The sequence below is a fragment of the Artibeus jamaicensis genome, unplaced genomic scaffold (assembly GCF_021234435.1).
Source record: "Artibeus jamaicensis isolate MK-2021 breed Jamaican fruit bat unplaced genomic scaffold, CSHL_Jam_final scaffold_369, whole genome shotgun sequence".
In the NCBI taxonomy this organism is placed as follows: Eukaryota; Metazoa; Chordata; class Mammalia; order Chiroptera; family Phyllostomidae; genus Artibeus; species Artibeus jamaicensis.
The window spans coordinates 1622043-1647953 of NW_026522042.1; the positions used below are offsets into that span (position 1 = coordinate 1622043).

A 25911-nucleotide genomic window follows, 5' to 3' on the forward strand; every position below is an offset into this window, starting at 1 on the left:
ATAGGGGTACCAGAAGGGGGAAAGACACAACCACCAGTGGAAAAACTATTTGAACAAATAATAAAAGAAAATTTCCCCAATCTGGCAAAGGAAATAGACTTCCAAGAAATCCAAGAAGCTCAGAGAGTACCAAAAAAGTTGGACTCAAGAAGAAACACACCAAGGCATATCATAATTACATTAGCCAAAATTAAAATGAAGGAAAGAATCCTGGAAGCAGCAAGAGCTAAGGGGACAATCACCTACAAAGGAGTCCCCATCAGACTGTCAGCAGATTTCTCAAAAGAGACCTTACAGGCAAGAAGGGGCTGGAAAGAAATATTCCAAGTCATGAAATCTAAAGACCTACAACCAAGATTGCTCTACCCAGCAAAACTTTCATTTAGAACGGAAGGACAGATAAGGTGCTTCTCAGATAAGACCAAATTCAAGGAGTTCATCATCACCAAGCCCTTATTATATGAAATGTTAAAGGGACTTATCTAAGAAAAAGAAGTTAAAGAAACATGAACAGTGAAAGGACAACAAACTCACAGTTATTAACAACCACACCTAAAACGAAAGCAAACTAAAAGGACAGCTAGATCAGGAGTGGAAACATAGAAATGAAGATCTCAAGGAGGGTTAGCAACAGGGGAGTGGGAGGAGGAGACGGGGGGAGAAGGTACAGAAAACAAGTAGCATAGACAGTAGATAGAAAATAGATGGGGGGGCAAGAATAGCATGGGAAATATAGAACCTAAAGGGCTTGAGACACATGGACATAAACTAAAGGGGGGTAATGGTGGGGTTGGGGGGGGCAGGGTGGAGGGGAATGAAGGGGGGAATAGAACAACTGTAACAGCATAATTAATTCAAAAAAAATAAATAAATTTATTTAAAAAATCTATATTTTAAATAGACTTTTTAGGAGCCATTTTAGACTTACAGAAAATTTGAGACATACAGAAGATGCCCATATATTTCCTGTACACAATTTCCCATATTAACATCTTACAGCAGGATATGGTACATTTGTCAGAATTAATGAACTGATATCAGTACATTCTTATGAACAACAGTCCAGGCTCTACTTGTATTTCCTCCGCTTTTACTTGATGTCCTATTTTCTGTTCTGGGACCCCGCCCACGATACCACCCCACACTCGGTTACCACGGCTCCTTACACTCGTCTCGGCCGTGACAGCTTCTGCGACTCTCTCTCGTTCTCAGTGGGTACCAGTCAGGTCTGTTTCCATCTGCCCGGCTACTGAAGTTTATCTCGCGTTTTTCTCACAATTAGCATGGGGTCACATGTGTGTGTGGGGGAGGTCGCACAGGTGAAGCGCACCGTCATCATATCCTGTCACGGGCACCTTCTGTCACCGTGACTTCTGAGTCTTGGTCTTGACCCGAGTCACCTGGTTGAGGGAGTCACTCTTTCTTCACCCTGTCCCCCGAAGCCCTCTAGGTGTGGCCCGCACTTGGTGGAGAGTTGGGCTTCCCCTCCTCTCGGCGAAGTGTCTACATATGCTACTTAGACTCTTCCGAGTGGCAAATTAGTCTCTTCCCCCCGGAACGCTCGTATCCCAGCTCCGTGCGTCTGTCCATCCATCCGTCCTTTCATCATCAGCTCTTTCCTTTTCAAGCAAAGTGAGGAAGGTAGTAAAAACCAGCCTGTCCCGTCAGCCCCAGAGGTAACTCTGCGTCTGGACGGCCGCGTCTGCACGCCAAGGTGAGCAGAACCGCGCTCCTTATCTGTTTTCCTTCTGACCAGTGTTCAGCGTCTACCTGACAGTCTGCACTGGGGTCCCTTGTACCTGTTTGTCATTTGCGGTAGTTCAGGCTACAAGCCAACACTATCCACCGTGTTTCACCGATGAACCAAGTGGTCAGATGCCATGGTCAAGTTCTCGTAATGCGGGAGCCGCCTCCACGGCTGGTCCCAGCTGTGCCCCCACCTCACTGGCTAGTTACCTCTTCCCAAGTCTTAAGGCTTTTGAGAAGAAAGATTACTCCTATTTGTGTCTTGCTTTTAGTCCCTCGAACTTTCCCCTGTGTGTGAATAAAGAACTTTAAACACCCGCTAGCTAGCCTGGAGGGGAGAGATGAAAGCTAGGCTTGTCTCAATGCTCAGGAGACCACCTATTGGCTTTAAAAACTGCTACAAACTAAAACCAGCCGTTACTTTGACTCAAGATGAGCAGGGCACTGCACACACCGAGTGCAGACCTGCAACCCGATGGCAAAGGGAGAACTTACAGGTGTTGCTGCTCCAACTCCAGCTTTAGCTTCTTTTGTTTCTGGACTGAAAGCAAGACATGTTTGCCTTTGAATTTGGAAAGCTTTGCTGATACCTATTGTTAAAGTAAACATGGCAAGGTAAGTGGCTTGACCCTGAGCTTGTGGTCAGCCCTGAGCCACAGAGCGCCCAGAGGGGAGGAGAGAGAAGGCGGGGGGTGGGGGGGTGGGGGATAGGGGGGCAGCTCGGACAGGGAGCGGGTTGAGGAGAGAGAGCCCTGCACTGCACGTACTTTTATGGGAACTTGGAAATGATTCAGGGTTGTTAAATGAACGATGAAAACAGCTTTATTATAGAAAGCTCTTTGCGTAGTTGTGGGGTAGAGAAATGTGACCACCTGAGGGCCATAATGTATAACAGGGGAATGGCATTTGTGTCTGAGTTTAGTGTAGAAAATTATTTACTCAAGGAATATTTTATATTCTGAATGACCTACTTAAAGCCCCCTAAAGCATCCTACATAATGGCACAAAAATATTTAATAGATTTATACTGGAGGAAAAAATGTATAACTAGATTGAGAAAACTATCAACTAAATGGAACCACCAGGTCAAATCAGAATGACAAGTTAAAACTAAGAGTGTCAAATGTAGGTATTAAGCTAGTTTTTGTTATGTAACAATAATGCCCTTATTCTGTTAAATGTATTATATTTATTGCTAACACATTTTATCACACTGGCTAGAGGAATCTACATGATATAAATTGACAGGTGATTTTCAGTTAAGCGGGTAAACAGTGGCTCATTAAGAGGTCTCACAGCCTCTTAGCTTGGGTCTGTTTTCATTTAATTCTTGGAGGTGCAGTTCCAGTGAGAAGATTCTGGCTGAACATAACCTTGCCCAGGATGCTATGCATGAACCCTGTTGACTCTAGTCATTTAGAGTGCTTCTCCTTAAAGTCTCTGAAGAGGCTATTTGACCTGGAGAAGCTATAAGAAGAGAATCCACGGCCTGTCAAATAGATTCTACATGTCGATAATTTACCAACAAGCACGCGCGTGTTGACAGCAGATGCAAAGGGACCCGCAGCCTCCCGGTGCTGGCCGTTAGCAGCGGCCACTCCCAGCAGGGCGCGGCAAGCCCTGGGCCAGGTGGCTTCCTGAAACCTGCCCCTGCCCCGCTCTCTTCTTCCTCCCTCCCTCCCACCCTCTTTCCCTTCCTTCCTTTCTCTCTCTCTCTCTCCTTCTTCCTCCGTACTCTTCTTTCTAAAATCTCCCTCCTTCCTCTCATCCCTTGGCCCATTTCCACACTCCCTGAGTGTCTACACTGGTCCCTGTGAAACCGATTAGCATTTTGTACCTGAACTGACATGCTGACGGCAGAACGGGCGGTCTGTCGGTCTATTTGTACTTGCTCCACAGTTCGATCCTTCAAACACAGACTTGCTACCTCAACCGGGGGACTTCACTAACTCCACTCTCGGTGCGGCCGGCTGCTCTTGTCCTCATTTCCTGTTATGTACGTTGGGTGGGGCAGGAAACCTGGGTAGGTGATGTGCCTTTAATTTAAATACGTTCTATCTGGAAGAACTTACTCATACTTATGCACACCTTCTGTAAATTCCTGGTATATTATCACTTATGGAGAAGCAGAAAACACTTTCCTTATTCAAATCAAACTACTAATCCTTGTAAGTTGAGGCATTTAGAAACGCTTATTATCTTGCTTCTATCTTAAAACCCTTCCTCACCACCCTCGTGGATGTCGGCACAGTTTCTGAGAACTCCCACACACAGTCACCGACGAGCACGTAGGAAGTTCGAATCCTGCTGGCCCAGGACCACTTGGGGCAGCGTGTTTCAGCCCCTGGGAGCCCGGTGTCTGTCCCTCTCTGTCAGCCTCTGCAGCTCCACAGCGCCCAGGGCTTGCCCTACCTGATGCCCCCTCTCGCCTGGTTTCCGCTGAGTCACACGATGAACGAAGCATCGTGTGACCCAGGCGAGGAAACGTGCCTGTTAAAAGAGAGAATCTCAGAAACGAAAAGCTTGAAGGAGCCCAGGAGGGGCGCCGCTCCAACCACGTCACTATGCACAGTCAGGTGTCATCACATAAGGTCACGCACAGTCACGACCGGCACCGTCGCAGCCTGCCCCGCCCTCCGTGCGGTTCAGTCTGGCTCTCACCACGGAACAGCGCGAGTGCTGCCTTTTCTACAATTGGCTTACGCGTCCTAAAAATGCAAGAATCCTCCTAGTATGATTATACTTTTTTTCAGGCTTGTTAGGCCTCTTAGGCTAATTAACCAAGATTCTACAATCTGCTTTAATTGGGAGAATTTTATTACAAACTGACACTTTTTTTTCTTGATGCAAAAATGAATGACAGCAAGAAGAGAAGCAGAGCGCCCACACTCCTCCCACTTCAGTGGGAACTTGCGGACGTTTCGTGCGTGGACATATGGACTTAAAAGAGCAGGAACCGCACACCTCACTGTGCACGCATTTTTCTCCTAACGGTATTTATGATTGTTTTATAACTTTTATTTTTGAAAGTTTTTACTTCATTTTACTGTATAGATGTAGTATTTAGCCAACACCGGAGGCTGGGTATTTACCAAGTCTTCACAGCATCGTGAACGTGTCTGCAATCATTTCCAAAGTGAACAGAACACTAGGAAATAAGGGAAGTGGGGCATTTATTCCAAAACCCGGTCTTTGGGGCCTTCAGCCCGGCGGTGCAGGTTCGAGTTCTGTATCTCAGATAAGTCTCGAAACGCGAGGACTCGGAGGAGGACGGACATCAAAGCCCTGGGAAGCGGGAACTGGGATTATTTAACCTCCGGAAGCCAAGCTGACAGAGGACCTGTCTTTGCACCAGGCCCCTCCCCCGGTCCGCCCATAGTCGGGTTATCGTTGTGCGCGTCTCCCGCTCACGTCCAGTCGGAGAGCCCCCGGAGCAACGGTCCGTTCCTCCGTGGACCCGGGTAAGTGCGGGTTGCGGGGAAGGCACCTGAGCCGGACGGGACCGCGCCGTCTCCGAGCGCGCGCGGTGGGGCCCGGTCCTCACGCAGCGGCGGCCGGCCTGCGGCCTGCGACCCCTGACTCGGGACCCGAGGGCTGCGCCCCACGGAAATGTAGACGCCAGGGTGTGAGGTCGCGACCCCTGGCAGGTGAAACGGGAGCTCCGACCCCTGTGTTGGCACAGGTCTGTGTGTTCGGTCCGGCTCCTTCCAGTGGGATGTGCCCGCAGCTCGCAGCCCGCAGCCCTGGGGCCCGCTTTCCGCCGCAGTGATTCCGCGCAGGTTCTCTGGCGTTTTGGGGACTCAGTATTTAGGAGATAAAGTTGTAAAGGCTATAAAAAACAAACAAACAAAACCAAAAAACCCCAAAACACGGACAGCACCTGGGACGCACAGCGGGTCCACGCGCTCAGGTTAGCGCCGCGGGTGGGGGGGGCCGGTTGGCAGGAGTTCACCGGCCCCCCTCTCGGTGGGCCTGCCCCCCACGTCTGCGACTCCACCGCGCGGGTGGCTCGGGCCCGGCGAACTTGGTCTGATTCCCGCAGGGGCTGTTTGGTGTTTGCTCGCAGGAAGCAGAAAATGTCCTTAATGCGAAATCTTCATTTTTCACTTGGTAGCAGGTAACAACATAAAGGCTCTTATTTAGTCAAGTCTCCAGTTACTAAAAAAAAAGGCAGACATCGCATCTGGTCTCCGCGCAAGCTGTTTCCCGGGGGTGGGGGGCGGGGGAGGCAGATAAACAGGTTCATGAACCCTTAATTTCCCTAGCAAAATCGGTGAAGTCGGAGCGGTGGGGGCTCAAGTTCTTTAAAAAGTCACCTCTTTCTTTATTCCATCCTAGAGTCTGTGCAAACGCGCTGTGATGTATTTAAAGTGCTTAGTGCCGTGGCTGAACGTGGTTAGCTTTGAATAAATTTTAGCCAGTAAGTAGTTTTTGTAGAGACAACAGTATCTTAATACAAAAACTCAAAAAGTTAAAGGGTGCGGCTCTAGGCCCTGGCTGGTTAGCTCAGCGGATTGAGTGCAGGTCTGCGAACCAGAGGATCGCGGTTCAATTCCCAGTCAGGGCACATGCCTGGGTTGCAAGCCAGTTCCCTGCAGGCCAGTTCCCAGCAGGGGACGCACTAGAGGCAACCATACATTAATGTTTCCCCCTCTCCTTCCCCATTAAAGATTAAAAAAAAAAAAAAGTTAAAGGGTGCGGCTCTAATAGGCAATAAATTTGATCTCAGAAAAGAAGGGAGACGGAATCAAAGGAAAGGGAAACAGCGGTTCGGACCACGGCAGGCCTCGGGGTCGCCGAGGCCATGGCCAAGGCCAGGGCTCCTGAGGGCTCCTGAGGGCTCCAGGGGCCGGCGCCCGTGACTTTCCCTGGTTCACAGCGCCACCTTCAGGAAAGGGAGACTAGGTTCGAGTCGAGAGCGAGGGCGTCCTGCTGGGGCGGAGCTAAGCCAGGCCTGGAGGACCGGGCCGACTACAGACAACGTGTGTTCCGGTTTAACTGACGACCACGAGAACGTCGGCCCTGATTCCTTCCGCCCGGTGGTGATTCCTGCCGCAGACCAGCGTGTCGGCTTTTACATTTTAACGTGCGGCATCAAAGAATTGACTCGAAATGAGTGCAGATGTTTTCTTTTTTAAATTTTATTTACTTATTTATAGAGAGAGGAAAGGAGGGAGAAAGAGAGGGAGAGAAACGTCAATGTGAGAGATATGTCCATGGGCTGCTTCTCGCGCGCCCCCTACTGGAGACCTGGCTGCTGCAACCCAGGCATGCGCCCTGACCGGGAATCGAACCAGAGACCTTTTGGTCTATAGGCCCGTGTTGGGTCCATGGAGCCACACCAGCCAGGGCAGAATGCTAGGACTTCTAACTGAATTTCTTTGGAATACCATGCTGAGATCATAATATATAAATTACCCATTTTTGTTATCGCCACGAGATTTAATGGTCCCCCTTGATAATTTATTTCTTTAATAGTCAACCAGTCTTATAAGGAAATTTTCCATCCCATCAGAAGAAAAACCACATGGGATTAAGCAATCACTTCCTTCTAGTACTTAAAACAGCACCCAGTGGGTGAGTACTTGGCGAGGCAGCCGGAGGGGGCCCGAAGGAGCGGGACCTCGGGCTGCACTGCCCGGGGCTGCCGCTCACCGCTCTGGGTTCTCGCCCCGCAATGGGTGGCGCCGCCTGAGCTGGTGCTGACTGTGGAAGACACAGGATTCTGAAGACAATACAAACACCTGTGAGACACCCCAGTGACATTTTATGTGGATTACATGTGGAAGTCATGTATGAAGTTTCATAAAATATTTACATTCATTTCGCCTATTGATTTACACCTTTGTTTAAGTGGCTATGAGAAAGTTTACGGTTACCCTGCGGCTTGAGTTCACCTCCGCCGGGCAGCCCCGCTGCAGGGCCTGCTGACCACGCACAGACCGTGGGCTCGGCACCGGGCTGCCCGCGGACAAGAGGCCTTTACGCACAGTTCCGCGATCGCTCGTGTTTTCACCAGGCAGTAAAGCGAGAGGTGAAATGCTTGCCCGAGGGATCACGGCCAGCAAACAGAAGAGAGGCTATTGGAACCAAATCCGACCCAGGAGCCCACTTTCTCAAAATCTACCCTCTGCGGCCTCGTCCAGCGGACTTCACCGGGAATCGCAGAGATGGGAGCGAGGTGAGGGAGGGGGGACTTCAGTTCGAGCTCTCGGTGCTGTCGTCGTGGGGGAAGGTCCTGGAGCCGGCAGGTGAGAGGGACAAACAGATTTTTACATTAGTCGGCTTTTTGCAAGGCTCTAGGTACACTGCCTCTCCGACTCTCTGGCCTCTGCTTCAGAAGCAGCAGCCCCGGTTTTAGGGCTCAAGGCCCCAGGTTTGCCCCTTGGGGGAGCTCTGCGTGTTCACTTTGGAAAACTCACTTCCAGGTGTTGTGGCCCGACCCGGTGGGTGGCGTGTTTCCGAGATGAGAGCGTGAAAGGTGCTGCCTGTGGGACTGGGCAGCTTCCCAGCCTCTTGCTACTGTGCTGAGGTCACCCGTCGGGTCGGGTGTGAGCCGAAGGTGAGGGGGTGGGACTGTCGGAGCTCTCTCCGCCTTCTCTTCTCCTTTCACACAGAACCCGGCTCTGGGGAGAGGAGTGCCTTCCCCGAACTCAGCCCCCAGGTGGACGGCAGAGCCTGGAGTCTGGCCCCGGGGCAGGACTCCTGAGTCTTTCCCCTGCTCAGTTCCGTTCTGCTTCCCTGGGGCTTCCCAGGTGGGACCAGGTGTCAGGCGCTGACTCTCCAAGCTCAGACCTGCTGGGCAAACCTCCCAGACTGACGTGTAAGTTGCAAGTCAAAAGGTTGCTCCGTGAGCCCAGAGTTGGGACACAGTTACAGTTTTCTAGTGACATAACTAGAAAACTGGGGTCCCTGCTGATTTAGTGTATTTCTCCTTTAAAACCCGGGTTGGAAGCTATAATTATGAGAGTGGATACTCATATAATATTTATTGGTCACCTACTATGTGTGAGACACCTACTGTGTGTGGGCTTTGGACCAGAGGGTGCTCTCCTCTGGACAAGCGCTTCACGGAGGCATGTTTGTTATCCAAACAGTTTTTGAAACTGGCCATGCAGGTGGCATTGCTTCATCCCGAAAGGAAGGCTGTGCACTTTCCGGGGCTTCACATTCTCTCTCTGGACGCTCAGCATGAATTTGTACTGCAGATAATGATCAACACACTTCACAGTGAGCAGCCTGCGCCTGCAAGGGGTGACGTGTTTCCCGGCACACAGTCGACGAGCGGCTGGCCCAGGAAACACACGCCTGCCTTCCTGCAAGCATCTTTTCTTCCCACTGTACCTGCAGTCACAATTTTCTTGCAGCTGAGTTTGTCACACACCCTGATCATGGTCACAGTGTGGATTTTCTTCGGCTTGCTGCAGTCCTGGCCCCGTGGTTTATGAAAGGTCCTCACCCCATGTGCGAATTAGTTCAGCAAGTGTTTACTGGACGCCAACTCTGGGCAGAGCTGACTTGCGGAGAGCGCGGAGCCACTCTCCAAAGAGGACACAGGGATGAAGGAGGCACAAGCCCTGCATTCTTGGAGCGAACAGTGTGCTCGGACAAAGGCAAGATCTGGATGAAGCGGACTCGAGGCGCAAATAAAGAGAACGCGGGGGAGAGAAGAACACTCCCACCAGGGCGACTTGAGAAGGCCGTTTGGGAAAGGCAACTGAAATTTCAAGGGCAAGAATGCCCGGGGGAGGGCCGGGACAAGAACACAGAGGTGAGGTGGCCTCAGCGAAGGCCTGAGGGCAGCAGAGCTGGGCATCACCTTCATCTCCCGCATGAGGGACAGGAGGCACTGGTGGTGGTGTGGGAGGTGGCAGGAGAAAGGCCGAATTGTGCAGGGCTAGTGCTGCGTAGCAGCTGGGAAGGAGCGGCTGGAAGAGAAATAAAGCAGGGCCCTGCCCAGCGCAATGTAGTGAAGAACTGAAAACCGGAGGCTGGGAACCAGAGGGAGCCGTGTCTCACCCGCCGACTCAGCGGTCCCGAGCCCTGTCTGATAAGATCGCCAGGCGTTCGGAACAACATGAGAAAAACTGTGATAGCGCAGAGGAGGGGATCCCTTGAAGTTCTGTGTGTACCGTCTCCACTGTCTGGGAAAGAAGGCCTTCGAGACTGTGTGTGACCCCAGGGTCTAGCGGCGGGGGGAGGGGCAGTCTGGAAGCTGACCAAGGTACCTGGTGCCTGAACCCCAGCAACTGGCACACTCAGACGAGCTGGGTGCCCGCTTGTAGTTTCTGGCTCAAGTGTGTAAAACAAACTTACTAACTTTATTTTCTCCACACGTGGGACACTCAGATGAGCCAGGTGCCTGCTTGCAGCTTCGTGCTGGTGTGTGTTACACAAACAAACTTGTTACCTCATTCCCACTGTTCCTCTCTCTCGCCTGAATTCTTCTCTTGGGAGCAAGGCAAGAACAGAAGAGGGGGGACCCCTGACTTGAGTTTCCTCAGTAACACTGGCAGTGAGCTAGAGAATTTGGAACCTAGTTAGAGAAGATCCATCCAGAGATTTTGGGCAGGGGAGAAACACGATCAGCTCACGATGCTGTGGATGGATTTTTACCGCTCTGTCCTGGGTCTGCACTGCCTCACGCCATGCGGGCTCTTGCCGTGTGCAGTTGGACACATAAAGTGAATGGACCAGGGTCTAGGGATCAGTGAGGCCGTTGTACTTGGCCAAGAAGAAGGCAGATGTAATCACCACGTCAGAGGTGGGCGTGGCTGCCTTTTCGAGTTGCATCGGGCAGCAAGCCAGCAGAGGGTGACTCTGACTGGGCTGTCCCAGGAAGGTGGTGTACTGGGGACAGGAGAAGGGGAATGAGACTCCCAGTTCTGTTTTGGATTGTGTTGTGCTTAAGTGCCCGGAGGCTGTCCAGTAAGACATTTCCGAGGCTAGGGCATTCATGAGCCCTCTTTTCTTAGAGTGGCCACCATGTTCCTGGGCCCGACTGTCCATTCACGCAGACTTGTACTGATTTCGTGTTTGGGTTTCCTTACATTCCCTAAAACGACAGGGAAGCACCTTGTCTCTTTAGTCCCCTGGAAAAAACGGCCCTAAGGAGAAAGAGAAGGCAAAGAAAATGTTAGAGAAACGAGTGCTCGTTGGCGACTCGACCTGATTTTCGGGCTTTGGGCTGGGCAAGCTTCGGCAACCCTTGCCCCAGGTGGGGCAAGCCACACCTCCACTAACTGCGGTGTGGATGGACTGACCTTCTTCTTAGCAGCCAGGCAGTAACGGAAACGTGTGTATAGGCAAACCACTTGTAACTGAGGACCTGAGCCATGTAACCAGAGGCGACATGCTTCCAGTGGAGGCTTCTGCACGGCTAGAACCCCGGCAGGGTAAGTCTGGGCCGTTTGCGGGTAGTCCGAACGACAAGGGACTCAATCCTTCCCTCCGGGCACTGCTCTGAGCCAAGGATTCTGTGGAGCAGACTGGCTCAGAGAGTTTATCAATCTGGGACTCGGTGGCTTCCTCCCCTTCCTTGTCCCCTCGCCGGTGTGCACACACGGAACTCCATCCGGTCTCCCCTGCCCGATCCAGGCTGGAGCTGGCGGATCCACCCCCCACCTGGCAGGGGCACGTGGGACGGTTGAAACGCCAACGGCCCCGGCGATCCGGTAGGCGCGCGCACAGGCGCGGGCCGGCTGGCGCGTCCCTGGCGCGCGCCCGGGAACGACCGTTGCGCTTGGGGGTGGGGAGCGCCCCGCTTCGCATTTCTGGAAAAGCAACGGAAAACAGTGAAGTCGAAAAGGCGAGGTGCAAACCCACGAGGGCTGGGCGACGCCCTTTCCGCGGGATGGTTCCCCGGCCAGTGTGTGAACGCACGCGAAGGGCCGAGGGAGCAGGGTGGGGAAGGCGGGGGAGGGGCTCACCTAGGACATCGCCCATCTCTGGGATAACTAACACTGTGTTATTTAGATCATAATCCCGTAATTAAAAAAAAAAAGCCGGCCCTGGGGAACCCTGGGTGCCCTCGCCCATCCGTCAGTGGTCGGGACCTGCCCAGACTCTCGGCGCGCGTGCACAGGAGGAGTCCAGTAAACCGTCTCCACACGCGCCCTCCCTTCCCTCCTCGCTGCTTCTCAACATCCCCGAAGGCCTTTGCGGAGGAGCCCTCCCGGTTCTTATTATCGCAAACCCACCTGCAAAACCCACTCTGGGAAGGTTACTGATTTAGCACCTGACACCGGAACGGCTACTGACAGTGGAGCTTGGCATGAGTTGATAAACATTAAGAAAAATATTTACTGTATGTTTCTGTTTTTCTCCTACACAGTTGTACCACAGTGTTTCTTTTACATGACCACGTGATGTTAAATACTTTAAGTTCACATTTGGAAACAATTTGACTTAGAAACAAGTTACCGAAATGGTACAAAGAATTCCGTCATATGCCCAGCTTCTGTGAATGCTCTCATTGAACTAACCACGGGTGTTGAGACAAGGATCGCAACTGGGAAATTAGCATTGCTGCTACTCTATAAACTAAATTACTCATTCTTTACTATTATCCTTTTTCCTGGTCCGGGTTTCAATCACGGGTCTGACGACAACGCATCTAAGTGCTGGTTTCTCCTGACCTGTGACAGTTTCTCATTCTTGTTTCATGACGGACACAATATTTAAAATTTTTTTTAAATATTTTATTTTTAGAGAGAGTGGAAGGGAAGGAGAAGGAGAGGGAGAGAAACATCAATGTGTGGTTGTCTCTTGCTCACCACCTATTAGGGGCCTGACCTGGCCTGCAACCTGGGCACCTGCCCTGGCTGGGAACTGAACCAGCAATCCTTTGGTTCCCAGGGTGGCACTCAATCCACTGAGCCACATCAGAGCCGCATCGGCCAGGGGCATGACTGACAATTCTGAAGGGTCAATTTTGGCCAATTTTTTAAAACTGTACTTCAATTTGAGTTTAGTATTTCCTCATTATTAAATTCAGGTTATGTATATTTGGCCAAAATACCACAAAAATGATGTATGTCATTCTCAAGTCATCATATATGGCAGGTGGGGTGGGCACAAGGTCAGTGTGTCATTTACAGTGACATTATTTGATTACTTGGTTAACATGGTGTCTGCCAGGTTTTCCCATGAAAAGCTGCAATTTTCCTCTTTGTATTCAATCGGAGGAGGCAAGTGTCCTCATTGGAGGAGACTCACTTCAGCGTTCATGACTCCCCGGCAGCAGCAGACTGGGGTTTGCCCAGGGTGATCTGACTAATCATTCTGATGTTAAATTTCAATCTGAATACTTAAATGCAGGGACATTTTAAATGAAGATATTTCTTCTACATTACATTAGGGAAAAAGGCATTTGGAGGTTGTGTGATATGCTGTAAAATTAGTGGCTACAATGGAACTTATGAATGTATTATAGATAATTCTCAATGAATAATTCACTGTTTTTAGTACTTGTAGAAGTCTGGATTCTAAAATCCCAGTTTACACGGACTTACGAGCTCATTCATTGATTTGGTTTTTATTACTGCCTTGTTTGTACCCGTTCTTATAAACTGGTAAATGTAAAGTGGCATTCGAAAATAGAAAAGAGAAAAAAAGTCTCACTATTATTTCCAATGCACTGCTGTTTTTAGTTGGCATTTGCAAAACCGACCCTTTAAACGACAACACTCTGGCTCTCATGCAGTATTTCACTTTACTTAGCCCGACTGTTTGCTGGAAGGATTTCCCCGAACGGGGAACGGGCCTCCTTCCAATGCTCCGCAGGGAGAGTGGGTGGGACTGAGAGGCCTTTCAGTCCGCGGGCTATTTGACTATCAAGCGCTGAGATAAGTCTCCCTTGGAGATGAACTTACCCGGAGCAGCGTGTTCCCTAATTCCTATCACTGTAGGTGGGAAACTGGTCTGAGACTGGGTCTTAGCCTTGGAGCCAATTTTTCCTGCTTTCGGCGTGAAGTTTTTTTTAAAATCATTGACTCTGAGTATCCGATGCCTACCCACACTTTACCCGATAAACGCACACACCCACATGTTGCATTAGAGCAAAGGCAACCCCAAGTCACACCGGGCGGGCGCGTGCAGGGGAAGCCGCCGCCGGACGCCGGAGGTTTCGCAGTCTCCCCTCCCGCGGCGCGGCCGCTCGGGCGGGACGGCGGAGGCCGGCGGCCACCCGGCCCCTCGTCGTTTCCCTGCGGACCCCTCCCTCAGGCCCAGTGTCAGCCCGTCCTGACCACGCAGCGCAGCCCGCCCAGCTGTTCTGCGGGCTCCGCGCCGGCTCCGCCCCCGCCCCGCTGGGGACGCGCGCTCCGCACCCTGCGGGCGGCGCAGGGAGGACGCAGTGGGCGCGGGGCGCAGAGTTCGCGTCCGTTGAAGGCCGGTTGGGGGCACGCGCACGGGGACCGTCCCCAACGGAGCGAAGGCGGGAGTTACCGCCCCCCGCGGCCCCTCCGAGGCAGGACGGGGTCGGGAGGAAGACGGGCGCTGGGGAAAAGGCATCGGGACACGTTAAAACGGAGTGTCTCGGTTTCTGGACGTGGGAAGAACGTGAACTCCCTTCTCCCGCTTCTCGGCCCGCCAAACCCCGCGGCCCCCGCGGCGGGGACGGTCGCGGCACCGGGTCCCACTCTGCCCGCCACCGCTCGCGGCAAAGCTTGGCGCGCCCGGGCGCGCCGCCGCGGACGCAGGGCGGCCGGGCCGGAGGGGCGGGGCCCGCGCGGCGTGCGGGGGAAGCCCCGCGGCCCTGACGTCACCGCAGCGCTGGCCAATGGGAAGCGGGAGAGGGGATTCCCGCTCCGGCCGCCGCCCGGCCGGCTCTTTAAAGTGTGCCGCGGACTGCGCTCCGGCCACAGTGACTGGAGCCGCGGAGCCGGGCGTGCGGGTTGAGCTAGGGCGGCTCCGGGGTACGAGATGCTAGCGGTTTGGACTAGGCGTCAAGACTGGTGCAGCCTGGGGGCCAAACCGGCGACACCTGGAGTCTCCCGGCGAGCGTGGAGGCTGGAGCGCGCCGCCCCGCGGAGGCTCCGTGCGGAGGAAGAGGGGCTGCGGGAGGGGGAGGCGCTTGGGCTTCCCGGCCGCAGGCCCCCCAACGGGGCCGCGTGCGGAGGAGGGCACCTTCGGCACACCTGTGTGGGACGGAGGGTAGCGCACGAGTCTGAACCCCGACCGGGACTCGGTCCGGCGCAGTTTGGCTAGGACCAGAGGTTGCTTTAGAAAAGCGAGAGCGGAGGAGCGTCTGGAAACATCCCCACCTGACATGACTTTCCTAAACGGCTTCTCTCTCCCCCTGTTCTCTCTCTTTTCAGAGAAGGCCACGCCGGGGGCTCGCCAGAGGCGCCAGGATAGAAGTCACGGCTCCCCCCCCCAGGTGAGTGTCCCGCGCTGGCGCTGGTTTCTGTATTAGATTTGACCTTGAACAGACGAGTGCTGCTGAAGAAGACGGCTGAGGGAAGTACGCGCTGATCTGAAAGTATGGAAACATGGTAACATTAACTTCGGAGTTCAATCACGTGCTAGAACGAGGGCGGCCAGGAGCCCAGGACCCCTGGCAAACAGTGGTGAGGACTTGGATCCGAATGGCATTGCCTAGCTTCTGCCTCGACAGAAAAGGGCGCGGCTTGGATGTGTCAGGTAGGCACGCACGGCTCGCGGGCTGCTCTCCCCAGCGGGGTCTCCAGCCGCTCGCCCCCAAAGGGCCGGGGACGGCGCCCTCTGGTGGGCAGAGGTGGCATCCCCACGGCGCACAGGCGAGCACCGCAGTGGTTGTGGGGTTGATCCTACGCATCGCTTTCCCTGGGAACCCAGAGGCCTTTAGCTCCTCTTGTGGTCAGAGTGACCACGAAACAAATCCAAGTGCTTTTTTTCTTATTTCTTCCACATACACAGTCCTCGAATGCTAAAATCTCTCAGTACCACCACCCACTTTCCCTCTGCCTAGCTGGCTGGGCACGTTCTTTTAACCTCTGCTCACAGCTTCTAGTTTCGAAGGTATCACCATTCGCATAGAATTTTCTGCTCTTTAAACTTTTCTCTAAGTGGTGATACAGTAACTTGAACACACACCTGCACTTGTAGAATGCAATGACTAATAGCCTATCATGGGCGCAGCACATGACATTTAAGTTCTTAAATTCCCTAAATCCTTTAATATCGATTTTCCCCAGACACAGCTGAAGATTCGTCCTGTGCCCGCTTCTGTGCTAGTGCCTTGGCTCCTCAGCGTTTCACTGCGGAGCACAGACAGCCGGCCTTGAGGGCACAGAAGTGACGGGGAAGGCCATAGTCAAGTACAACTTTAAACTCCTGCTTCTCCTGCAGGAACTGTCTTCATGTCCAGGCTTTTAATTGGGACAACCTCAAGTGTGAGTGAGCATTTTGAAGGTTTTAAACTTTTTAGCAAGATTAAATAAAATGTTGGTGTTATTTCTCACGACAGTTTTGGAGGAACCCACTTGGGCTGTGAGTTTTCTCCTGTGTGACCGTTTTGAGACCTCAGTTCCTCCGCTGTGTTTCGTACTGAGAGCCTGGCCTCAGTGGCCTCGTGGCCGTGAGACGCGCCCGCGACCTGAGGCAGGCAGGCAGTGTGTTGTTAGCTGGCTGCTTTGGGTTGGAGGCAGCCACAGCCACCCTGCCACTTGCTTCTGGACACATTCTTCTGGTGAGCGACGCCCACTGGCTACTGTGTGCGATGGGCTGGCAGTGTATTGTTAGCTGGTTGATGTGCAAGTGACATCAGCTAACACGCACCTGCTATCTCATTGCATCTACAATGAGCACCAGCGTGTAGTTAAACCTGTAAGTTGTGTGCGTGCACTTTTTGCTGTGAATCAGCAAGTAAGTACCAAAATACATACGGTCGCTATTCAGTTACCTGTTTATAGTGCAATAGACAGCTTTAGAGAAGCAACTCCAATTATTTTAAAAGTTTCCAGGTAATAATTTGGAGTCTCTAATACTTGTAGGCAGTATTAAAGTATTTGTGAAATTCAATATTTATTTTATTTCTTATTTAAAAAAAGATTTTATTTATTTTTAGAGAGAGAGGAAGGGAGGGAAAAAGAGGGAAACATCGTTGTGTAGTTGCCTCTCACACGCCCCCTACTGGGGGGGCCAGCCCACACCAGGCATGAGTCCTGACTGAAAATTGAACTGGCGACCCTTTGATTCACAGGCTGGCACTCAATCCACGAGCCACACCAGCCAGGGCTCAATATTTATTTTAATTAAAAAACTTAGAATATAATGACAATTTGGAATAAAAGCATAAAATGTTTCCCCAGGTTTTCAACCGTCTTTAGTGGTCTGCCGCACGGCATTGGCGGATTTCTCCAACCATGTGTGCGCCTGCTGAAGGGCGGACCCGGGCAGCCTTCCGGAGGGAAATGTGTCCACTCTAAACAGCACGAAAGTTGGGGTGTTGGGGTGCAGGTGTGGGCTGGCATAGAATTACTTGGAAGTTTGCCCTACTTTTTCCTTCATTTTCAGTGAGATCACAGACCCATATTTGGAAGTGAGCATGAGCTTTAGCTCGTGGAGAGCGACACGATTTTAAGTATTTTCTCAGTCCCGTGGGGCCATTCAGACACGGAGCATGGCTGGCTGGGCTGGGCCTGACACAGAGCATGCGCAGTGGGCCTGCCGCCGTTGCGGGGAGTTGGCTCCGGCGGTTTGGGCAACCTGGTCTCCCCGCGAGGGGCGTGAGAAATAGATCACAGGCTCTTCTCACCGGGGTGTAAGCTATTGGCGAAACAATTTGTATTCTTACCTTATTTAAATGTCGACATTCTGGAACCGTGGGTTAAGAAAAAGCCTGTAATTTCATTCTTACCCATCTTGCTATTCTAGTCTCACTTCCTCTTGGTGGCTGTCCAGTATCGTTCCATTTGCGGCATCTTTGTGTTTGAACGTCGCTTCCGTGTAAATATCGCTTTCATCTTGTGTTTTTAAAGGTTAAATTTCAACATGTTAATTTTTCATAAAAATTCGAGTTTTGATGAAAATAAAATCTACAAAATTTAGAAGGTTTGGCCTTTTGTTCGAATGTTTGTAAGCTAAAGAGAAGATACAAAACACCAACATTTATACTCAATAAAGAGAATAGGTACTTGAAGCTGTTCCAAATTTCCGAGCTGATGAGAAAGGAGGGAAAGAACGGAATCACGAGTGAAGGGGTCCCGTGTAAGGAGGAAACTGAGGACACGCGTCCAGAAACTGTTTCCACGGGAGTGGGGGGGGGGGAACAGCGAGGCCCCCGGGCAGCCGGGAGGAAAAGAGTGGGCGGCCCTGCTGGCCTGGAGGTGGTGTCCCAGGTGCTTCCCTGGGGCGGCCCCTGTGCTCTGCAGCACTCTGGGGGGCGGTGGCAGCGGCAGCTCCTCCCTCGGCCAGGACAGCTTCAGGCCTTGAGAAAGTGTGTCCACACACACACACACACACACACACACACACACACACACACACACACTGCAACACTCTGCGCATGTTGAGCACGGGCCTTGAGAAAGTACACACACACACACACACACTCTGCAACACTCTGCGCGAGCTCCAAGGGTTCAAGTTCAGTGATCATAGATTCATGGCCTTTTTCTTATACTTGGGGTTTCCACTCAGAGATACTGACTCAACTGTTAATACTGTATTTATGGAATTTGAGTTTCTTCTGGAAAATAATAAATATTGAAAATAATGGCTCTGGCTGGCGTGGCTCTGTGGATTGAGTCCTGGCATAAAGACGGAAAGGTCGCAGGTTTGATTCCCAGTCAGGGCACATGCCTGGGTTGTGGGCCAGGTCCCCCATTGGGGGCATGTGAGAGGCAACCACATGTTGATGTTTCTCTCCTCTTTCTCCCTCCCTTGCTCTCTCTAAAAATAAACAAAATCTTTAAAAAAATAAGGCTTTTTCAAATGTTATGATAATGTCATTTACAAATGACTCTTTGGCCAGATGTAGTAAAACCCACTATGAAATTGTACTCAAAAGATGAACAAACAAAATCCTGCATACGAAAAAGACAAAAATATATAAGGCTATGAATCTATGAGTATATACATTTCACAATGTTTATTTTGCGTTTTAGTACATAAAAATAGTCGTTTGCAGTGAGCTGCTGCAGACATGTCCGTCACACCCAGGGCCATGGATTTGGCGGTCAGTGCGCGGGCATTTCCGTCCAGGCCGCTCCTAGAAAAGGTCAAGTTGAACACCAGGCTCCTGCAGCAGAGTGGCGACTGCGTATTCGGAATTGTTTAGTGCGGTCAAGTGAAGTCTTGCGCACATTCCACTTTGATTCTTTGGGCTTCGGGTGATGTCTCTGTGGTGGAGACGTTCAGCACCACTCACCGGCACGGTGACAGAAAACCGTCCGTCAGTGCCACACGGTAATTGTTGGAGCACCTAGAACGAGCGGGGACCCTCGGGGAGACAGCCCCGCGTGCCGGCCGCCACGCTGCAGCGACGCGGCGGCGGCGTTCTCAGAGATCCTCCCTTTTTTTGATGATCATCTGTCGAATCAGATCCGCTATCTCAGGCCTGATGGCTTCAATGGGCTCCTCGGGACGCCAGGACCTCACCACTTGACCCTCGGGGTTGACCAGGTATTTCCAGAAGTTCCATCTTGGCTCCTTCTTGGAAGAATCTGAAAAGTCAGAATATATTTTCACGAGCGTGATTTTATTCTTTGCCAAGATTTCCAATTCTGTTAGCGATGAGTGACAACTTCAGAAACAAGTCCTGGGGGCGGGGCGGGATGTCATCACAGCAGAACAGGACACAGCAGACCACAGGAACAAAGCAGAGCTCCAGGTCCGCTGCCCGGATTCTGTGTGCACATGCGGAGACTCCACTAACTAATCACTCTGCTGCCCAGAGTCATGAAGTACTTCATCTCAGATTTGTTGCTCTAAACAATACAACATGTATCCCACCACTCGCTTAAAACTTTGTTTCCTGGCATTTTTAAAGATAAAGTGATATTCTAGAAGTCCCTCGTAAAGGGAATGGGTGGATTGCTTTTCATATTAAACATATCTATGTTTTAACATAGTTACATGTTCCATAGCTGAAAACGGTAAATTCTAAATCATATTGAGAAACTGTGGCATCTTTTTGATGCATCCTAATTTACATATAAGAACAGGGATTTCCCCATTTATATCCCCCTGGATTTATGTGTATTATTACTGACTGACATGAGGAAAACCACAAACAATCAGCACTAAAATCGACCAAGTGCCCACTCTGCACCTCGTGACGGTGCTCAGGGCTTTGAATGGACCCCTGGTGCGCTCCCTGCAGCACGACGGTGACGCCAGCGGGGGCGTCACTATCATCACCCCCATTTTGCAGATGAGAAAAGTGGGGGCCTGGACTCTGGGTCCCAGGGCTAGCAGGTGGCAGAGCCCGGGGCCACCTCGGGAACCTCTTTCCCAGCTTGGGCTCTGTCGCCTCCACCGGGAACAGGGCGGAGCCAGCTGCCTTCTGGAGGAAGAGGGCCAGCTCTTCCCTGTCCACGTGGGTGGGACTCGGTGTCTGTGGGATGCCCCATCAGAGGGGGCCGCTGGGTCTGTGGCTTCGGAGCTCAGGAGACAGGGGTGGAGTGAGAGGGCCCCAGTGGGTCTTAGGGAGAACCCCGAGCACCCATAGAGTTAAGGGTGGACGGAAAAGGAGGAGGAGAAGGGGCCCGAGGGGAGCCAGGCTCGAGACCCACAGGGCCCAAAAGTGGGGGGCAGCGATGCAAGGAGGAGGTGGTGGGGGAGGGGAGGCACCCTGTCACCTCCTCTGGAAACGGAGCAAGTGGCTGGAAGGACCCACTGCCGGGAGGCGCTCCAGGGGGACAAGAGCCCACGAGGAAGCGTAGCTTAAAACCAGGAAGATGTAGCCTAACATTTACTTCTGTGCACGGTACTTTGAATGTGTGCCGAGCATTTAAATCGGTTACTTTGTTGTTAGAAGTTGTGCCTATTAAATTGAGCATCAGTGACTCAGCATGAGCACATCACTGCATCAAAGCCCTTCCTCAAGTCCCCAAACAGCCACTTTCCACAACGAAACACGTGCCCAGGGCACACTCTCTCCAGCTGAGGCACCATCTGTGAGTGGGCTGCCGCTGCCCCGCCCCTTATGCCCGACCGTGTCTGCAGCCCCTCAGCTCAGGTCTTGCCACTTGGCTGGGATGCAGTCCCCACCTCCTCACTCAGGCCCCTGAGCAGCTGGCACACCTGTACCAGGCTTGGTCCTGTCCAGGTGGGCCCATTGAAAAGGCCTGATTTTAACTGGGCCATCGTCACCTGGCTCCGGGGATCGCTTACATCATGTGAACTTCGTGACCCCACGGGGACAGTGGGGTTTGAGAACCTTGGTAGGGATGAAGCGTCCCAGGACCCAGGACCGAGGGTGCCCCAGCACCCAGTGGTGGTGACGGTGAGACAAGTGAGCACGTGCCCTGGCTGCTCTCTCCCTGGCGCACCTGGAGCGCCCTCAGCTGGTTTGTGGGGCGGAAGCTTCCTGGCCTGATGAAGTCCTGGTTTCATCAGAACTCCAGGGACCCACAGGCACAACAGGACTGGGGAGCGCGGCCGCTGACGGCATGAGCATCCTTTAGGACATGTCCAGCCCAGGGTCAGCGGTGTGCGCGGCCCCACTCACACTATTAACACGCTCTCCCACACGGTCATATTGATACAGGGTGCAGCCGGGGGGGGGGCCCAAAATAGATTTTGAATGGTGTCGAGAATTCTAAGTATACAGGAATATTGGAGAGACATATAAGATGTCCTCACCTCCCCCCTCAGGGGGAAGGGACCAATAGAGCAGGGCCATTGAGAGCTGTTTTGCATAGCAACAGTTTTGCAGCTAACCTCTGGATGATTATTTAACATATCTATAACCTTTAACTGGTTTCATAGATATGTTAAATAGCTGTGGCCAAGCTTTGAGCCAGAGGGAAGGGAGTGGCTTCTACCCAGGATGTAACTAGGGCTGCGCTCCTGAGTGAGAAGGCCTGTGTGGGAGCTTGGAAAAGATGGGCTCCAGGACATGAGGGGATGACTGCCCAGGTGAAAGGGAAAACCACGCAGCTTTGCCAGAATGGAGATCCCTGCAGCCAGGTGAAGAAGAAAGCCACATGCTTTTGGTGGAGTGCGGACTCCTGCAGCTTTGGTAGAAGAGGCCCACGCGGCTTTGGGGTGCCCCCTTTGGCCGCGTGGCCTGGAAAGCAGGAGAGACTTTGACTGGAACTGGGTACAAAGAACTCTTGCCAGTGGACCATGAGAGGGTACCACAGTACTTTGGATTAACTTGAGATCCTGCCTGACACAGCTGACGGTGCCAGCGGCCTGAAACACAGACGTGTGCTCTTTTCCTGATTTACAGTACCCGGAGTTGGGGCAGTGGGAGAAGGGAGCTGTGTGAGTGTAGGAGTGTACCCTAAAGGACTTTGATATTTTAGTGGAGGTGTTAGGCCTGAATAGCATTAAATAAACATTTTGTTTCCTTTTCACAAATCTCTGGCATTGAGAGATATCTTTCCAATTGGCGGCGGACAGAAGAGCCCAGTAGATTTTAATATTCCGTCCTTGGGAGGGGCCCCCGTTCTTTAGCAGTTTTTGGCATCCCTAGGTGGGCCAAATATTGTATTGCCCCGCCTTGGACTTCTTGTTCAGTAACATCAGGAGGCAGACAATACTGACGCTCTCGTTTCACAAACGAGGAACCAGGCGCCTGAAGCCACACAGCAAAGCAGCTGAGTGGACAGGGGCCCAAGTACTTGCTCCATCTCCAACCCTCACTCCCTTCAGGCTAACTGAGCCTGGAAAAATCTAAGATTTCTGTAGCCAGTAGCCTAATTGTAGAGCTAGACTAACACTACTTCCAGAAAGAATCCTTATATTTTGTTTTGAATTTAAGCAAACTCCCGGTAAACTGAGTATTACTATCCTCGAGGCCAGCTCAGGAGTGAGGCACCGTACAGCCACCGCAGAGAGGATGAAGCCACCCTGCCCTGCTCGCTCACGAGAGAGCGGCCCGTTACCACTGGGGTGGGGGCGCTTCCCCAGAAGCTCCTGAGTAGGAGGAGACGCCCCACGGAAATAGCTAGGCCTGCCCTTCCAGCGCACTTTTCAGTGAAATGATCGTCAGGAATAAAATGAGGGCGAGATTTATCTTGCCATTCCGGACGTTAAAACATAGATTTCAGGAAAGCATAACTTCTACAAAGTTCAAAAGGATGAAATTCCGGCTCTTTGGCCATCTTATGAAACTTTCCCACTAAAACATTTCCAATGAAACTGGGAAGCCTGGTTCTGATACACTTGTTCAAAAAGGAAAAACAACAACCACACCCAGAACAAAACCAGAAACAAACTAAGCAAACAACTGGAACAGGAACAGAACCACAGAAACGGAGATCACGTGGACAGATAGTAACAGGGGAGTGGGAGGAGGAGAGGGGGGAGAAGGTACAGAGAATAAGTAGCATAGACAGTAGGTAGAAAGTAGATGGAGGAGGGCAAGAACAGTAGGGGAAAAGTAGAAGCTCAAGAACTTATATGTACGAGCCATGGGCATGAACTAAAGGGGGGAATGTGGGTGGGAGGGGGTGTGCAGGGTGGAGGGGAGTGAAGGGGGGAAATGGGACAACTGTAATAGCATAATCAATAAAATATATTTAAAAAATAAAAAGAAAAAGCAACGCGCAACGTTACATTGGGGAGGCAAGATCGGTACTTACCAACGAGAAATCTGAAGGCAGGCTCTGCCTCGGGCCCCAGAATCTTAATCTTGTGGAAGATGGGGAAGGTGACTCCATAGTTACTCCGCACGAAAGAGGCCACCTCCTTGCTGGGGCGGGGCTCCGCCTCCCCGAACTGGTTGCAGGGAAAGGCCAGGACGCTGAAGTGGAAGGGCCCGAACTCCCGGTGCAGCTCCTGCAGCGCTAAGTAGTTTCTGTCCGTGAGCTGGCAGTCGCTGGCCACGTTGGCGACCAGCGTGACCTCCCGGAAAAAGAAAAAACCCGGCCGGAAAGTGAAGCAAAGAAACGACAGAAACCTCTGCCAGTAGTTCAGAACCCTAAGCCACCTGGGCAGAAATACAACCTTGGATGGATGGTTATTTCAGACTTTTAGGCATAACCAGCTTTACCGAAAGCGGTAACCGGGGTGCCTGGCCGAGACGCCGAAAGATCACTGTGGCCTTTCAAAAAGCACCAGGTAGTCCGATGATTTGTGAAAAAAAATATATGTTCATGCAGTTTGGTTAATGTCTCCCTGTTCACACTACAAACTACATATGAGGATTCCCTAAACCACTTCAAGGATTAATTCGGCCCATAAGTGAAAACAGTCTAAAGAAAGCAGTTAAGATAATCAGAGTTTATCAATTAGAAGCGCAAAAACTATGAGAACGCTGATGGCTAAAGTGATGTACCAATCGCATTCGTTTATTATCAGTGATAACATGAGCGTTTAACCGAGAAAACCGATTCCACTAAGAGAACACGCGGAGGACGTGGCCGAACAATAAAGCAACACAAGTCGGAAGAGGCAACTTACTTTGCCTTTAAACTTTTCCAGAGAGACGGGTCTTCCCTTTGCGTCTTTCACCTCAAAGGTGTAGAAGCTGCTGACCCGCGGCTTTAGGAACCTGAGCTGCAGAAGAAAGAGCATCGCGGTGCACAGCGCCATGGACAGCAGCACGGCGAACACCCGCGCCCTGGGCCCGGAGCAGCGCCCGGGGTGCACGGCCAGAGGCTCCATCTTGCAGGGATCCCGGCGGAGGAGGCGCTGGGATCCGAGGAGGAGCTGAAACTCGAAACCCCGCGTCCAACGGGAAACCAGGAAGGACGGCCCGCTCAGTTCCCTGTGGGGGCGGGGTGTGGGGGGGGGCAGAAAGACCCTCCGCAGAGCGAGAAGGGACTTCCGAGGAGGTGGAGAGCGCGGAGGAGCGCCACGCAGTGTCTGACGTCAGCCGCGGTTTTTGCAGGGAAGACGCGGGCGCTCTCGGTAGCCCTCCACCCGCCGCCCCTCGCGGACCTCCTCCCACCGGCAGGTGGCGCTCCTGCACCTTGCAAGCCGGGCGGTGCTGCTCCGGGCTCAGCTGGTACCCAGAACAGCAGGTCAGAGGCCACGTCTGCTAACGTGATGTGGGACCCAAAGGGCCTGGATTTTGTGTGTATGGGTTTTCAACAAGCTCTGTGAGGTCCAGGAATCTGTCGTGGGAAGGGCAGCAAAACAGCTGCAAGGCTTACCCTGGCGTCATCTCACTGAGGCAGGGCCAGGCGGACACAGTACAAAGAGAGAACAATGGCACCTTTAAAAAGTCTCTCTCTCCCCCCTTCTCCCTCCCTTCCCCTCGCTCTAGAATGAGTGAAAAAAAGAAAAAATAAGTGAAATAATAAAGCAACCTCCGTCCAAGGCACTCATAACAAGTTGAACAGCATGAGGCCAGGGACCCAGCGGCAGCCCTTGTCCGGCTGAGCTGGGTCCGGGGGACCCGGGGTCCCCGCTGGGCTGTAGCCCCATTGGTCCACCTGCTGTTCTTCCAGCTGGGAAGCCGCGGAAATGCTTGCCTATCTAATTTGGGGAGCGCTTTCCCCTTCTGTCATGCTTTTCGTAAGTGTCTGAGTGGTGTGTCAGGGAATCGGTGCGGCTCTTCTCCGGGTCGTTTATCTGGCCCCAGACACGGGCCGGGCCGGAGCTGCTGCAGGGAGAGGCGTGGCCTCACTCCCCTCACTCTCCAGGTCCTGCCGACCTGCATCATTGCGTCCGTCCAGTCTGACAGCCACTGAAGAAGAAGGAGAGAAGGAGGGGAGGAGAATGGTTGTTTCCTTGCCCCCCGGGTTCTTTCCTAAATCCCCTGTGACGTCCAGTCCGAGGCCTCCGAGGGAAGCGATCCCCTAGTTCATTTGTTAGGGAACACTTAGGTGCCCACAGATCCCTGTACTCGGAGGACAGCGAGACCAAAGCAAAGTGCCTGGTCTGCGGAGTCTGTCCTGTAGTGGAGGAAGGAAAGGCGATCAGAAGGGGGGAACAGGCGCTGTCTCGTCGGCCTGGGCCACTGTGACGCACCCCGCAGCCCGGTGGCCTAGGAACAGGAATGCATGCCTCACGGCCTGCAGGCTGCAGGTCTAAGACCAGGGTCCCGGTGGGGTCGGGCGA

General features: G+C 52.4%; 1 protein-coding gene across 1 annotated transcript; it reads right to left on the minus strand.

Moving 5' to 3' along the window:
- Window positions 1-18817: 18817 nt before the first annotated feature.
- On the minus strand, window positions 18818-24706 carry GPX8 (glutathione peroxidase 8 (putative)). The gene is made up of 3 exons (XM_037145149.2): window positions 24307-24706; window positions 23487-23748; window positions 18818-19394 (listed from the first exon to the last, which is right to left on the minus strand). The coding sequence occupies exons 1-3, from the start codon at window positions 24508-24510 to the stop codon at window positions 19231-19233; spliced, it is 630 nt and encodes a 209-aa protein (XP_037001044.2). The 5' UTR covers window positions 24511-24706; the 3' UTR covers window positions 18818-19230.
- Window positions 24707-25911: the final 1205 nt, after the last annotated feature.

Coding starts and splice junctions, on each gene's coding strand:
- GPX8 (XM_037145149.2), bottom strand. CDS start 24,510: ATGGAGCCTCTGGCCGTGCACCCCGGGCGCTGCTCCGGGCCCAGGGCG. Junction 23,749..24,306: donor TGGAAAAGTTTAAAGGCAAA/GTAAGTTGCCTC, acceptor TTTTTCCGGGAG/GTCACGCTGGTCGCCAACGT. Junction 19,395..23,486: donor TGCCTTCAGATTTCTCGTTG/GTAAGTACCGAT, acceptor CTGACTTTTCAG/ATTCTTCCAAGAAGGAGCCA.